At 42.4% G+C, this 15,330-nt stretch overlaps 1 protein-coding gene across 3 annotated transcripts in view; it reads right to left on the bottom strand.

Annotated features, from left to right (window-relative positions):
* The window catches only part of SDC2 (syndecan 2), a 116,314-nt gene that overhangs the window by 10,033 nt on the left and 90,951 nt on the right, over nt 1-15,330 (bottom strand). For all 3 annotated transcript variants that reach the window (XM_003311857.6, XM_016959705.4, XM_063817332.1), the window contains exon 2: nt 7,020-7,131. In XM_003311857.6, coding sequence (XP_003311905.3) covers nt 7,020-7,131 — 112 coding nt within the window. The remainder of the gene's footprint in view (nt 1-7,019; nt 7,132-15,330) is intronic.

Here is a 15,330-nt window from a genome sequence, read left to right as displayed (position 1 = left end):
ACCACTGCAATCCAAGCCACTGTGACCTTTCCATGAACCACTGTACCTGCCTTCTTCCTAATAGGCCCCTGAGTGCCTAACATAGTGTCTAAGACATAACAGGCTCTGATCTGGTATTTGTTCAACAAGTGACTTTCTACCTGAGCACGATTTTTGTTTGTTGTTGTTGCCTTTTCACTAGAATAGCATTTGAGAATTTCTGACATTCAAATACAACATTCCTTTTAAGTTGATCATTTGTCAAATTTGTAACAACTCAAACAAACTCCAACTCTGTAACTCAAACTAACCAGGCTTCCTCGGACAACAAATTGATAAATACCTCTAAATTCCTCAAACAAAAGAAAATGGGTATTTTCCACAGAATCGCATCAATGTAATAAGCAGGTGGGAAAGCAACACATGCTGGAAACATGTGCAATGGCCATGGTTCACTTCTTTCTTTTTCTTTTCTTGCTCTGTCACCCAGACCAGAGTGCAGGGGTGCGATCATGGCTCACTGTAGCTTCAAACTTGCAGGCTCAAGCAATCCTCTCACCTCAGCCTCCTGAGTAGCTGGAACTAAATATATGTGCCACTGTGCCCAGCTAATATTAAAAAAAAATTATTATTATTTTTTGTTGTTGAGACGGGGTCTCAACTATGTTGCCAGGTTGGTCTCGAGCTCCTGAGCTCAAGGGATCCTCCTGCCTGGGTCTCCCAAAGTGTTGAGATTATAGGTATGAGGCACTGTGCCCGGCTCCTGGCTGGTTCATTTCTTAATTTATCAACTGTCTCCTTTAATTTCAAAACATATATATTCATCATTATACAGAAGAAATGGCAGGGCATGTTGGAATAAATACAGGGTTTGGTATTAAGAAAGCAAACAAACCTAGTACTGGTTCTGGCATTTATTAGCTCTGTACTCTTAGGCAAGTAATACTTGAGTCTTGGTTTCTTCATTTGTAAAATGGGGCTAATAATAACTAACCCACGAAGGTACATATATATCACAGATACATATCTAACAGACATGATACATATTTAAAGCATTCTATATAAACTGTTACGTAAATATAGGTCATTAATAATGATGGGTCCAGAAATAAAATGCTGTTTTATCAGGTGACCTAATTATCTATCAACATTTTACATATAATATGCTTAATTTGTTCCTACAATGAATCATTTTCTTACAAAGAATAAAACTTCAATGAGAAATGAAAAATTTCAGTCTAGGGCTTTTAAAGACCCTCTTGTTTCACAAGAGTTACCAATATGAGTCATCAACCTAGAAGTGGGATGAATCTGTATGAGGGAAGAGATTTGTAACGTAGAAAATCCCCCTTAAGCTGGCACTTTTAAAGTTAAAGACAGGGCCAGGCACAGTAGCTCGCACCTGCAATCCTAGCACTTTGGGAGGCCGAGGCTGGTGGGTCACGAGGTCAGGAGATCAAGACCATCTTGGCTAACATGGTGAAACCCCATCCCTACTAAAAATAAAAAGAACTAGCCAGGTGTGGTGGTGGGCGCCTGTAGTCCCAGCTACTTGGGAGGCTGAAGCAGGAGAATCGCTTGAACCTGGGAGGAGGAGGTTGCAGTGAGCTGGGATACCACCACTGCACTCCAGCCTGGGCAACAGAGTGAGGCTCTGTCTCAAAAAAAAAAAAAAAAGATAGAGACAGATGGGCAATCTGTCTCAGATGGCTCTGCTGCTTTTAATATCTTTATTAAAAACATTAACTCTTTTGCTCAAACCAGAAATCTCGAAGCCCCACTGAGTATCTCCTCCTTCAGGTCCTACTGTTCTCCCTGTCTGAAATAGACTACTCCAAGGCCTGTTTCCATCTGGGAAACTCCTGCTCTCACTATCAAGTACAGCATCAATATCACCCCCTCTCTGAAGCCTTCCTTGATCTCTCCATCAGGGCACCGGTTCTGTCTCTATGTTCCCATGCTCATTCTCTTATTTTTTTTTGTTATTTATTTATTTATTTTGAGACGGAATTTTGCTCGTCACCCAGACTGGAGTGCAATGGTGCAATCACAGCTCACTGCAACCTCCACCTCCCGAGTTCAAGTGATTCTCCTGACTCAGCCTCCCAAGTAGCTGGGATTACAGGCATGCACCACCACGCCTGGCTGATTTTTGTATTTTTATTAGAGATGGGGTTTCGCCATGTCAGGCTGTTCTCGAACTCCTGACCTCGAGTGATCCACCCACCTCAGCCTCCCAAACTGCTGGGATTACAGGCGTGACCCACCACACCCAGCCTTATTTTTAAAAAATAACATTTTCTTTTACTTATGGTATGAATGTGTCTCCCCAAAATCCATGTGTTAAAACCTAATCTCCAATGCAATAGTATTAAGAAGAGGGACTTTAGGAGATGAGCCGGTCATGGGGGCAGGGCCCTCATGGAATGGAATTAGTGCCCTTTGGAAAGAGGCTTGAGGGACACTGTTTGTCCCCTTTGCCATGTGAGGATGCAGCAGGAAGGCACCATCTAAAAAGTAGTCAGAAAGCACCATCTAAAAAGTAGTCAGAAAGCCCTCACCAGACACCAAATCTGCTGTGCCTTGATCTTTGACTTCCCAGCCTCCAGAACTGAGACCAATAAATTTATAAATTACCCAGTCTAAAGTATTTTGCTATAGCAACCTGAATGGACTAAGACAACTTGTAAAAATAATACTTTTAAAAATACATTTGCATGTATGAATTTGGAAACACAGAAGAAATAAATACAATTAGCCTATCGCCAGAGAAAACATTGTTAGATTTTATTTACTGAAGTGTCCCTAGAACCTAGAATGGTGCCTGTTCCCCCATGTACTAAGTGATTAAGAAATACTTCCTCAATGAATGAATATCCTCTGTGTCTTCTCACCTTCCAAATGAGCTTTTCATTTTTGACATGACAGTCCCACACTCTTAAGAACTCTTATGTCTCAGAACATTCCTGTTTTATAGTATCCTGTTTTTGTGCCATTGTTCGAACATCTGCTTTTCTCTCTGAATTTACTATGTTTTTCTGTGAATTTTTTTCTTCCTGTAAGTGGCTGTCCTCTCCCAATTTGGGGGTTTCTCTTTCTCTCATGTTACAAGTTTTTCCTAAGTATCTGGGGAGCCTTGGTTGCCTGTTTATATTGAAGAGGGAAACACCGAAAAGAGGACTAGAAGCTTTGAGCACACAGGAGAGGTGTGTCAAAATGTAGGCATCATCCCCTTGACTGAAATTTTTCATTTCTCATTGAAGTTTTATTCTTTGTAATACAGAGCTGTACGTTTCATTGGAGAGCTCCCATGCCACTCTCTTTGAATTGGTCCAGCTTCCCAGAGGGGAGTCTCCCAGTCCCCTACCCAGAGGGTAAAAGGACAGACTGCCAGTGTTCTGGGAACTGACTGGGAGAAGACAAGACAACTGGGGATCACACCATATTAAATTATTCTTAATCTAAGAACTTATTTTCTCTGTCTTACATAAGGTACCCCCAGCCCCATCTGTTCCTGAAATACCCCCGGGTTCTGTTTTACCCTCTCCAGATAATAAATCTCCAGGTTTCCCTCTGAGGGCAGGGAACATGAGCCCCTTTGCTACATGACAGAGGAAAGGAATCAGGGGATCTATTTCTTAAACAGACTTCCAGCCAATCATCCTGAGTTTAACATCACTCTCACCCTCCACTGAATGCCACCAATTCCTAGGTCCCAAGAGATTCTGCTGTGTTAACTGGGTTGCTTTTTGGCTCTCCCCACTGCTAACTAACTCGGCCTTCTGAAGCCTGCCAAGTCTGTCCCCACTAGCTCATTTTCTTCCCAGCTTTCAAAACTTCATGGCTTTTGTTTCCTTTACTGTTTTGTTTGTCCTTATGAGTTCATGCCCAATTCTTTTATCGTCAATTTAGTTGCACACTGAAAGGTAGTAGTGTTCGATCTGCCATCTTTAACCAAAGGTCTATATTTTAACTCTTACATTTTTGTTATACAGCCCTTTCCTATATTATGTCACCCCTCACCGGGTATCACAATGATTATTTCTCATGTTTGTATTTCTTTCATTAGACTCTTGGTCCCCTACAGACAGAGACCAAGTCTTTCTTATCTTTGTGCCCCAAGAGCATGGCACAGTGTGTGGCACACAGCAAATGCTTATGAAGGGTTTCATGTTTGCTTATGCCCATACTTGAGCCCACATATAGAACATAGTCCTATCTCCTTGCCCAGGAAGTCCCCTCTGGGCCTTCAGCCATTTCTTCCAATCCATTTGCTTTTCTACTGGATAGCTGGATGAAAGATGGGACAATTGGTACACTGGCCAAACCCTGGGGTGTTTTTAAGCTGGAACTGGGTAATTCTAGAAGGGGTTTATGACACAAGGAGGCAGCACAGCAAAGGAATGAAAGAAAACACACTCTCACGCCCAACTCCCTCACTTTCTCACTATCCCAGTTCTATTACCTTCTAACAGTGTGACCTGAGGCAAGTGAATCTCTCTGTGCCTCAGGTTTTCTCATGGGAATAATCGAAATACTAATAGAATCTATCGTTTCAGAGATGTTATAGGGGTTAGAGTAGTTTCTGACACAGTTAAAAGCTTCACAAATTTTAGTTACAAGTACTGCTGCTTCATGCTGAAAAACAACACTCCCAGCTCAGTGTAAGGTGGTTTCCAAAGTCAGGAACGAAGCTCTTTCACTTCTTCACAGCAGTGATCTGCCTAAGGCTAGGGCCATGGCACAAGCAGTGTGGGCCCATGTTTAACCCTCAGCTTGATCTATCTCATCAGTGGGTTCAGGACTTCAAATGACCCTCCCTAACTCTCTTTTACCTGGATGGGGGCAGGGGGTCTGTAGAGGTTGGCAAAGTCATTGTGTTGATTTGCTAAGACTGTCCTTAAGTTTAATTTAAAGAAAACTTACTTTAAGCATACTGGTTTCTTTAAACTAGACTTAAGGTCAACCTTAGCAAATCAGCAAAATGACTTCGCCAACCTGTACACCCCACTAACAACTCTTGGATTCTAAGATCTGCGAAGTAGGAACAAAAAAGGTCCACAGTTATTATTTCCTGGGACATATTGAAGATGACAGTTACAAAGAACTCTTAAGGTGCTAAAAAAAAAGAGGTGCCATGAGTGAAAGATATTTATAGAGTTGTGGGCAATAAGAACAACTCTTTTCACACCCATTTTGTGTGTGTGATATATATCACTCTCCCAAGAATAACTAGAGTTATTTTTACATTAGGACTGCATTGTAAGCTCATTGTTACTAGGTCAGCAACCACCTCTCTTGTCTTTCTCAGACTTTCTGCTTTTCAACTTAAAACATTCACTCTTACACGGCTAGATTTCTACCAAAGACACAACTGATTTTAATCTGTTCTGGGTCATTCTGAAGCCCAGCTCAATCTGATCACAAAAGTTATACCGAACATAGATATCTAACAATCTGTTGAATCTGTTATAAAAACCCTAAAGCAAAAAAGGTCTGGATAAGTCTTGCCTACCATGCTGCTGACCACAAATTTCTCACTTGACTATTAAGTAAGTATGTGGAAAGCTCTTCCTTTTTTTGATCTTCTTGGGGGTTGATATGGTTTGGCTGTGTCCCCACCCAAATCTCATCTTAAATTGTAGTTCCCATAATCCCCACATGTCATGGGAGGGAGCTGGTGGGAGATCACTGACTCATGGGAGTAGTTACCCTCATGCTGTTCTCATGACAGTGAGTTCTCATGAGATCTGATGGTTTCATAAGGGGCTTATCCCCTCTTCGCTCATACTTCTCCCTGCTGCCACCATGTGAAGAAGTACATGTTTGTTTCCCCTTCTGCCATGAGTGTAAGTTTCCTGAGACCTCCCCAGGCATGCTGAACTGTGAGTCAACTAAACCTCTTTTCTTTTATAAATTACCCAGTCCCTGTGTTGTTAGCAGGGTGAGAATGAACTCATATAGGGGCCATTCTGAGAACAGGGGAAATATTCATCAATTATGGTAGATTGTAAATGTGACCAGAATCCCTTAATCATCTGTGTATACATATCCTCTGTAAATGTGACTTTATGAATCCTTTCACTAAGAGGTGGAGTCTGTTCTGGCCTTCTGACTTGCTTCAACCAGTAAAATGTAGTAAAAGTGATGCTGTGCCCAGTTCTAAGGCCTGGCTGCAAGAGGCTTTGCACACTTCTACTTGCTGTTACTGTGAAAAAATAGCTTGCCTACTGGAGAATGAGAGACCACATGAACAGGACCCAAGTCTGCTCAGCTGCCCCAGAGATATGAGTACCCGAAAGCTGCAAACCCAACCTAAAGCTGTACACTCAACCGGCAGCTGACCACTGACATGTGAGGGAGCCCAGCCAGCCCAGCCTACATCACCAACCTACAGAATAATGAGTTAAATGAATGACTGTTACTTTAAGCCACCAAGTTTTGGGGTGGTTTATTATGTAGCCTTAGAGTGGTAACAGATAACTATTAATAATATACTAAGGAATCTGATTATGTCACTACATAATCATTTTACTTGGCTGCTGCATTTTCCTCCTACAATACCCTAGGAATAAAAACGTATTAACTTCTTGGTCTCATCTACAATTTTTAACATAGGGTAGGTGGTTTTATGAAACCAGTGTTTGAGGGATTTCTTGAAGGGTGGTTTCCATGACATCACTCTGAAAGTCTTAATACGATTAAAAGCTAATGTTGACAGAGTACTATGTGCCAAGTCCCCAAATCTAAGAGCTTTAGATGTGTCAACTCCCTTTTAATCCTCACAACAACTCTATGGTAAGGACTATTGTTACTTTCCATTTTATAAAGGAGGAAACTGAGGCTCAGCAAATAAATTCTCAAGATCTCACAGCGTAAGTGGCAGAGAGAGCTAGAATTAGCACCCAGACCCTTTGATTCCAAAGACAGTGCCCTTAACCACTGTGCATCCTGCCTGTCTCCTTGAAGTAAGCGCAGTAAAATGTGTGTGCGTGCATGCCTGGAGAATGAGGTCCAGTGTTTAGAAGCAGCCGCCTTACCCGAGCCAGACGCAGAAGCGTAGTCATCGTCATCAATAGGATACACTCCTGAAGCTTCTTCAATGGAGCTGTTGTCAAGGTACATGTCTTTATCAGATGTCAGCTCTGCTCTCTGAGAAAGGAAAGACAAGGGAGTCAGGATGTTGAGAGATTAAGAAACACACTTGTATATCTGATTGTTCAGGTACATACTGCAGTGACTACCCCTCCCACTCCCACAGTAGTCTGAATCCACATCTCTGGCCACAGTCTTCCTCAGGCACCCTGACAACTTAACAGCAATTTGAGAGGTGAGCACGGACTAATAACCTGCAAGGGAAGCCTACACAGCTTAAACCAGTAGAATGAAAACAGTTCAGAGATCTAAACTCCTATCTTGGGCTTATTTTGTTGCATTCCACTAAACTTACCTGACTTTCAGCCATCCCAATGCTAGTTATAAGCCATCTTGGGCATTCTCTTTGTCACTCCCTTACTGGAAAGGGAACAAAACACTTAGGTCTTTCTTGGGGATGTATGCAAAGGTATTACGGCTTAGCTTAGGCTAAATAATCACCCAGGGATCCATCAAATCCTACCAGTGCTTGCAGGCCTGGCAATGCTCAGAACTTTACCGCTACAGATGAGAGATCCCCAGTCACCCGGGTCCTCAGGCCATGCAGGCCTTTCTACCCCAGCCCAGACCTGTGCTGAGGCCAGCCACAGTGCCCGGAGAGGAGCAGCGCCTGTGAGGCTCACCCGACAGGGAGAAAGCCCACTGCACGCCTGCTTCTAGGGCTCATTGGCTTAGCAAAGCCTTAATGACAAATACAGATAAACCCACACGAGCACATTCTTTTTCTATTACTGGCAACTGGTAATAGCAAATCACACGCTTAATATGGAGAGGGATCAGTCACTAAGTATACCAGTTCCACAGCTTCTTAACTCTTCAGTAAGAGTTTAGTATTAAAATTCAACCTAATCCTGCCAAAAGAAGAACTTGCATGAACTTGAGACAGAGTAGAGGTATAAGACTTTAAAAAATGGTTTTAGTAAATTGATATTTTACTACCATTATCTCGCAAAAGCCCAGGAAAAAAATAATAAAGCAGACAGGCAGCTTTTAAACAACGCTTGTTTGGAAACAGGCAACACTCATTATTGCTCTATTTTTAAAAATCATATAGAATGTTTGCTCTTAACAGAAATTATAAAATAATGTTTCCCTTACTACACTGGCTTTCATTAGATTTAATCTTAAAATAAAACTTTCTCTTCCAGCAGTCGCTGTGATTGGAACCTTCCTAAGAGGACAGGTCCAACCCTCCGTAACAGTACCACTTTATTTTCTCAGGTTTCAGCAGCTGGCTAGCAAGGCTAAAGCACTTTAAACCTGAGTCCACATTCTCCACCAGGCCTCAGTGCCAACTGAAAGCAAAGCATGGGAATCTATTTTGTTTGAGCTATCACACTGGTGGATTCTGAGAACTGAAACCTTAGGGACTGGTGTTCCAGTGGCCTGGACCACCCTGAGCCAAGAGTGTGCTGCAACTTTTCTAGTAGAATGGTCAGAGCTTAACTCTGCAATCTGACGCCACCCTGTTTCACTGGTTTCCAAGGCTATCACCATTCCAGATTGTAATTCCCAAAGCTTGTGAACTGTGTCAGGAGCCCTGTGTTCTACAGCTCTATCATCAACTGCCTCCTCTTAGGCTCTCAGCTCCTTTAAAGGCAAGGCTTCCCTCCCCCAATCACAGTGCCTGGCATATAGTAGATGCTCAGTAAACACCGCTTGGGTTGAACCACCGTTCGTGCTCCCACGAAAAAGCCATTCTCCGTCCTGCTTGTCTTAAACTTTGTCCCATTTACTTCCCCTGGAGGACCTCCTGGTTTCTTCTCTCAAATCCTGTCTACTATGAAACAGGCTGTGACTTCTCCACTCCTTATACACCTCCTAATTATAAAGTACTATTTTAGGATTTTGTAGCATATGAACAGTTTAAGACATAAACCCTCACTGTTACTTTTCATTGTTTCATGTGTATTTTTCTTGCCCCTCAGCAGAGTATGACTCATTGAAGGCATGTTTTGAATGACCTGTGTTCTCTGTCCCTCTCAAAATGCATGGACACAAAATAAATATTTGACTGAGATTACTTAAACCAAATTGGCCTTGGACTGAGGTTTCAGAGTTACATGTCACAAGACCTCCAGGATCCTCGTAGTTTAAAATCTCTCCATTTTAAGCCTAGGAGACCATCTGCCCCAAACCTCCTATAGCTTGCATTGCATCTATTTAAGTAACCTACAGTCTTAAAAGTAAGCAAAACATTCCCTTTCCATGTTAGAATCTTGTTTCCCTTTTCTTAATCTTAACATTGAATGACTTTCATTTTCCTCTTGGCTCTGTCAATGAAGTTTGATGTGGCAAGGGTAATACTGAGATACTTAATCCCTATGTGTAAATTGAATTTCAATTCATTCGATGACCCAGTTGTCTGGACTAACACATCTGTCATGCTACCAGGCAGATGGGCCAAAAATGCCTCCCAGAGAATTCTAGCCACCTCACCGTTCAACCACACTGGCAGCCTGACAAGCCAACTGACTTCCTGGGACAGCCGTCAGGCCTGTATTTCAACAAGACTTGGGGTGGAAGTCAGGTTGTGTCTAGAGAAGCTGGCTTACCCTCAGCCACTCAGTTACTTGGGGTCTACAGGGCTCCCGGGTGGTCTCTGGGCTGACCAGATGTTTAATGTGTTTAAAGGCAGCCAAAAGTGTGTTTCTCTGTGATCCAGGGTGGTGAAAATAATTTTGACATCAAAGTTCTCTCCCACTCTGATTTCAGGAGCACCAAGAACATAGGAGAAATTACCAATATCTTTCCATAAAGTCCAATTTAACATAAAGCAGGGCCCTTTTCACTCTGTAGCAGATAATGAATACCTCTATTGCCTTCCCCTTTAAAAAATAAAAAATAAAAAAAAAAACCCTGCGCTCATGACAAATTCCTTTTATGAAGACTCCACACTCTGTTCTGAAAGGTTTCTGGAATGAACATGCCTAGGACGGGAAATGATTTATGCACCAATATTCCCTTGGGACAAGGAGACAAGCATCTCCTCAAGGCCATGAAAAGGGGTGAATTCGAAACTACCGATTTTACACCTGGCGAAATGTAGTCTGCTTGACTGAGGAGAAAACCTCGGGACATACTCTGCACACACTCCCTTACTCAATGGGACCGAGACGCTGGACGAAAGCAACTGGAAGGAAACGTGCAGAAGCACAAGTCCAGAGCTGCAGCCTGGCTGTAGGGTGTCATAACGAGGCTGTTTAATTTGGGACTGACCATCGCTGTGAGGCAGTGCCAATACTGTTGGCTAACAGGGTCCAGAGTACAAGCTGGGAGAAAAACAAAGCTGGTCTTTCAGACCTTTCCCTTTTGGCTGATGCAAGATGTGAATACAGGAGAGCAAAGGAAGGCTGTGGAAAGCAACAAGGTACGACCAAGAAGAAAATGTGCGGCAGACAGACAGAGGGTTCTGCGTAATGCCACATTCAGCCAGGGAAACTGAAGCACTACACTGCCTCCATAGATGAAATTCCCAGAGGAGAATGCACATCTGATTCAGTTGTGTAAACCCACAATGGCTAGAAGGAAGGCAAGATACATACTTGTCTCCTATCTCCACCCCTTTGCCTCTGGCCCCCCGGCTCTGGCTAACTCATCATGTTGGGCCTGGACCTGGACTAAGGCCTCCTGACCTTGTCACTGCCCACGTCTGTGTCTTTGAAGCCATTCGATGCAGAGGGACTGTTCTTGAACTCAAACATCATCGTATCACTCTCCTGCCTTTATTGGCTCCCTGCCACATAGAGGATGACATAAAAACTCCTTAGTTGGGCCTAGCACAGTGGCTCACGCCTGTAATCCCAGCACTTTGGGAGGCCAAGGCGGGCGGATCACCTGAGGTCAGGAGTTTGAGACCAGCCTGGCCAACATGGTGAAACTCCTTTACCAAAAATTACAAAAATTAGGCGGGTGTGGTGGCAGGTGCCTGTAATCCCAGCTACTCGCAAGGCTGAGGCAGGAGAATCACTTGAACCTGGGAGGCAGAGGCTGCAGGAGGCAGAGGCTGCAGTGAGCCGAGACTGCGCCACTGTACTCCAGCCTGGGAGACAGAGCAAGGAGACTCTGTCTCAAAAAACAAACAACAAACAAACAAACAAAACAAAAGTCCTTAGCCTGGAAAAAAGTTCTTTACCAAGTGGCCTCAGCTGCAGTTCTAGTCTCAGCTGCTGCTGCTTCCTCTACCCAAACCCCAGGCACCAATATAAAAACACCAATAAGAGATCTGGTGACACTACTTTCCTTCGTATTATACCCCTAAGAGGAAATAAACACCTTTAGGTTGGAAAACTGAGGACAGCGATGGTGATTTAGGCCTTCCACATTTGATGATAAAAATTTAGAGTTTGATAAAATGATTCAGCCCAAACTTATACGGTAGTTGTAATAAAAATGACAAGAACAAGTGTTAATTCAATACACAAAAGATCAAGTGTAGTAGAGTCTTGATTTAGTCAGAAACATCACAAACCTGTCCATTTTCTCAGCGAAGACAATTTGTAGGATAGCAACTGAACAAATCTATTTGTTTGATTTTTCTCATGTAGCTAAAACCTACACTGAACAAATACCATGTTTCAAACTGCCAGTGTGGAAATCTGTTATTTAGAAATTCAAAGCCTTGTTTAAAAAACACAACGCCTTACCTACTAAGCAGAGGTCCTGCACATGCTTTCAACCAGTGCAACCAACACAGTGGTCAAAATAATTAAAGCTCAAATTAGTAAATGTCGAATTTACTTTATGGTTTTAACTCAGGTTAACAACGAAAGCAGAAGGTAGAAAACTTAATTATGGATAACTCAGATTCCCAGACCCAACTTTCAGAAAATTAGCCTTTGAACATAAAAATAAAATATCCATGTGGCCTAATAATACATTTCTGTATCACATCACAGACAACAAACATCTAGATGATGCCTCCTGTTTTACGGTAAAGGCCGTCCAACTCCAATTATGACTCAAATGTATATTAACTTTTATGATGATTACAAAGTGCCAAAAAGGCTATAACTGTAGCTTATCTTTCCATAGGTGACTCAGTAAACTATTTTATTACTAGCAACACACATTGTAAAGGAAATAATAATTAGCTAAAAATTTATGTCACCCACACAGTCACTCAGAGATGATATACCTGTCCTTAAGCTAAACTTGTCAATTCTGGCTTAGGTCTAGCCCAAAGGAACATACAATTTTAGAGCTTGACTGGACACTATAGTCACCAAGATCACTGATTTATTTCAAAAATGAAGAAACAGAACACCAGAGTAGCAAAGTAGCTCAAAAGTCCTCTGGTCTAGCTGGTGGCCAAACTGGAGCCCGAAGCTCTTGACACCTAAGTGTGGGCTCTTTCTGCTGCACTGTCATGCCCCACAACATGAGTGACATCAGACCATTCAGCCTCGGGTTCAAAAGGATTAGCTGTGGCTGTTAGGTGTTTATTATGTGCCAGGCATTTTGTGCTTAGCATTTTATTAAGCATTGGCTCATCTAATCATCTCAACAATCTCCAGGGCCTACCCAGGAGATTGTTGCCTGAAATCATACAGCTCCAGAAGTAGGGACTTGGGACCTCAAAATGTGTGTCACTGAGCATGTTCAACATGCTGCCTACCTCGTCCCTCCCTTTTCCTGTGATTCACACATAATAATAATAAAGGACTGGGGAAGAACTACAATAAAGAGCTGTGTTGAACTTGGCTTAATCCAGCATTTTCAAACTTTGATCTGGAAATTCTCCCCCCAGAATATCGATTTAACATCTTTCAGAACTAGTATTCTTGGCATCATAGATGGGGAAAAAATTGCACTGAGAGTTTTGAGTTCTGGCTTAACAGTTACTTCTCTGCCTAATGCCCCTCAAATTTCCTACATGGAAGATGCCTGGAGCCATGTACACCAATTGTCATTCATTAATTTTTAGTAACGCCATTTCTAACAAGCAGGTGACCCATGCAAACTAAAAATGTAACAGAAGGAAAGAGCCCTTTGTTTACTGTGGGAAAAAGATGATCTTGCCCTTGAATATGTTAGATATGGCTGACTTATAAGCACATACTGTTGTCTTTACTAGCACTTACTTTAAGGGTTTGTTTACAGAGAACTATCTAGTATGTAGCAATTTCCTAGGCTTACCTTATTATCCTGTATATACATACAAACCATCCATGGAAAAAAGCCAAAATCAAAAGTGAGGTCACACATGAAAGAAATTTCTTAACCCCCCCTACATAAGAAATTCTTAAGAAAGGTCTTTAGGCTGGACACAGTGGCTCACACCTATAACCTCAGCACTTTGGGAGGCCAAGGCAGGCAGATCACCTGAGGTCAGGAGTTTGAGACCAGCCTGGCCAAGACGGTGAAACCCCGTCTCTACTAAAAATACAAAAAATTAGCCAGGCGTGGTAGCAGGTGCCTGTTATCCCAGCTACTTGGGAGGCCGAGGCAGGAGAATCGCTTGAACCCAGGAGACGGAGGTTGCAGTGAGCCGAGACTGCGCCACAGCACTCCAGCCGAGGTGACAGAGCCAGACTCCATCTCAAAAACAAAAAAGAAAAAAAGAAGGGTCTTCAGTTCCATACTGCTTCAAACATCTTAAATAGTTCTTAATTCATTATATAGAAAGCTAAAGTCTCTTTAAGAAACACTTCAACATCCCTTCCACAGAGTGGGAATGAATTTAAATGATTTACTCATGCATATTAGGAAAACAAACCCAAAGCCAAAAAAATAATCAGGTTACATGAAGGTAGAATCACATTTGGGTGGAAAGTGGGAGGCACAAGGATGACTGGGCTGGTCATAAAGATGTCAAGTAATAGGCAACTTTGGAGAAATTCCTCTAGTTCCATGAAGCTTCTGAAATGACCCAAGGTCTGGGAGATGACAGAATTCCTACCGTAATTATTCACAGTCCTTGAAGTCTGAACCACTTACTTGGAATGTGCCACTGATGTTGGCTGTTCCTGTTGGATGCCTCTTATAGAGTGGGGCTCTTCTTATACCACTGAGAAAGCGAGTTCCTTGAAGATGCCCAAGACCCAGGCCTGAGCCTGATGCTTTCTGCGTCCTCTCCCTTGACCGCCGTTGTGTTCTAGGAACCAATATATGGTAAAGGCTCCACAGAAAGTAGAAGAAACCCTTTTTTCTAAGGGGCTGAATCCAAGCTTTACGCCATTTGGTGCAAGGAAATAACCAAGCCCTTTAAAGAAACTACCTGGTTACCCCACAACTGAGAAAAACAGATCAATGTTCTCTTACATGGTCTCTTTTTTAAAAAGCTGGAATTCGGCCTTATTCTGAGGGGAACTGCCAGAAAAGGTAAATGTGACCTTGGAAGAAACCTTGGGCTCATGAGGAAGGCCTCCAATGCGTCAGGCATGGCTCTGGTCTTTGGAAAACATTTAAATGGCTGAGGAGTGTGTTAAAAAGTAACACCGAGTTAGGGTACTTAACTGCAGAAATTCTCCTCTTTTGTTTGAAAAAAGAACTAAACTTGCTTCAGAGCAGTTAGATTTCCTAAGCCAACAAAGCTCCAAGTAAAATCTGTTTCATAAAATGCTCAGCACAATAATCAGTACATTAACTGCGCCCCCCACCAACCAAAAAAAAAAAAAAAAAAAAAAACCTCTTGCCAGAGGATTACTTGGCACATCTAAACTTGTAGTCATGATTCAATATAATCAATATCATTTTCAGAAACGGGCCTTGGTGTATGTACGTTGGGGCATCTGGTGGTGTGAAACAATTTTTCTTCCTACAGTGTTTGTTTATTCATTCTACAGAACAGTACCTAGTGTAGTAAGTGGTTTGTTGGGTAAATTTAAAACAGCATCTCAGATATGATGATCCAGAAAGATCTCATATGCTTATTTAACTGAATGATGTCCCCTTCCCCTGTCCCCAAGCATCACAACACATAAAACAGGATGCACCCGCCCCCATCCTTCTCATGTCTCTTCAATCTAAAGCTTGGTAACAATGAGCAGCCCTGGGTACACACACTCGCTGAGTCTATGCTCACCTCCCAGTCATCGTATCACTGGCATATCATTCTACAAACTCATGTCATCCGAACCCTCAGGTGTTCCAAGCCATCATCTCATGATGAACTCTTAACTGAATAAAACCAGCTAAAAGGAAACTAAACCTTTTCACCCAAACTCTTGACACATTTCGTACATTTTAATCAAA

This window comes from Pan troglodytes, chromosome 7 (assembly GCF_028858775.2).
Source record: "Pan troglodytes isolate AG18354 chromosome 7, NHGRI_mPanTro3-v2.0_pri, whole genome shotgun sequence".
Lineage (NCBI taxonomy): Eukaryota > Metazoa > Chordata > Mammalia > Primates > Hominidae > Pan > Pan troglodytes.
This window is presented reverse-complemented; position numbering and strand designations above follow the sequence as displayed.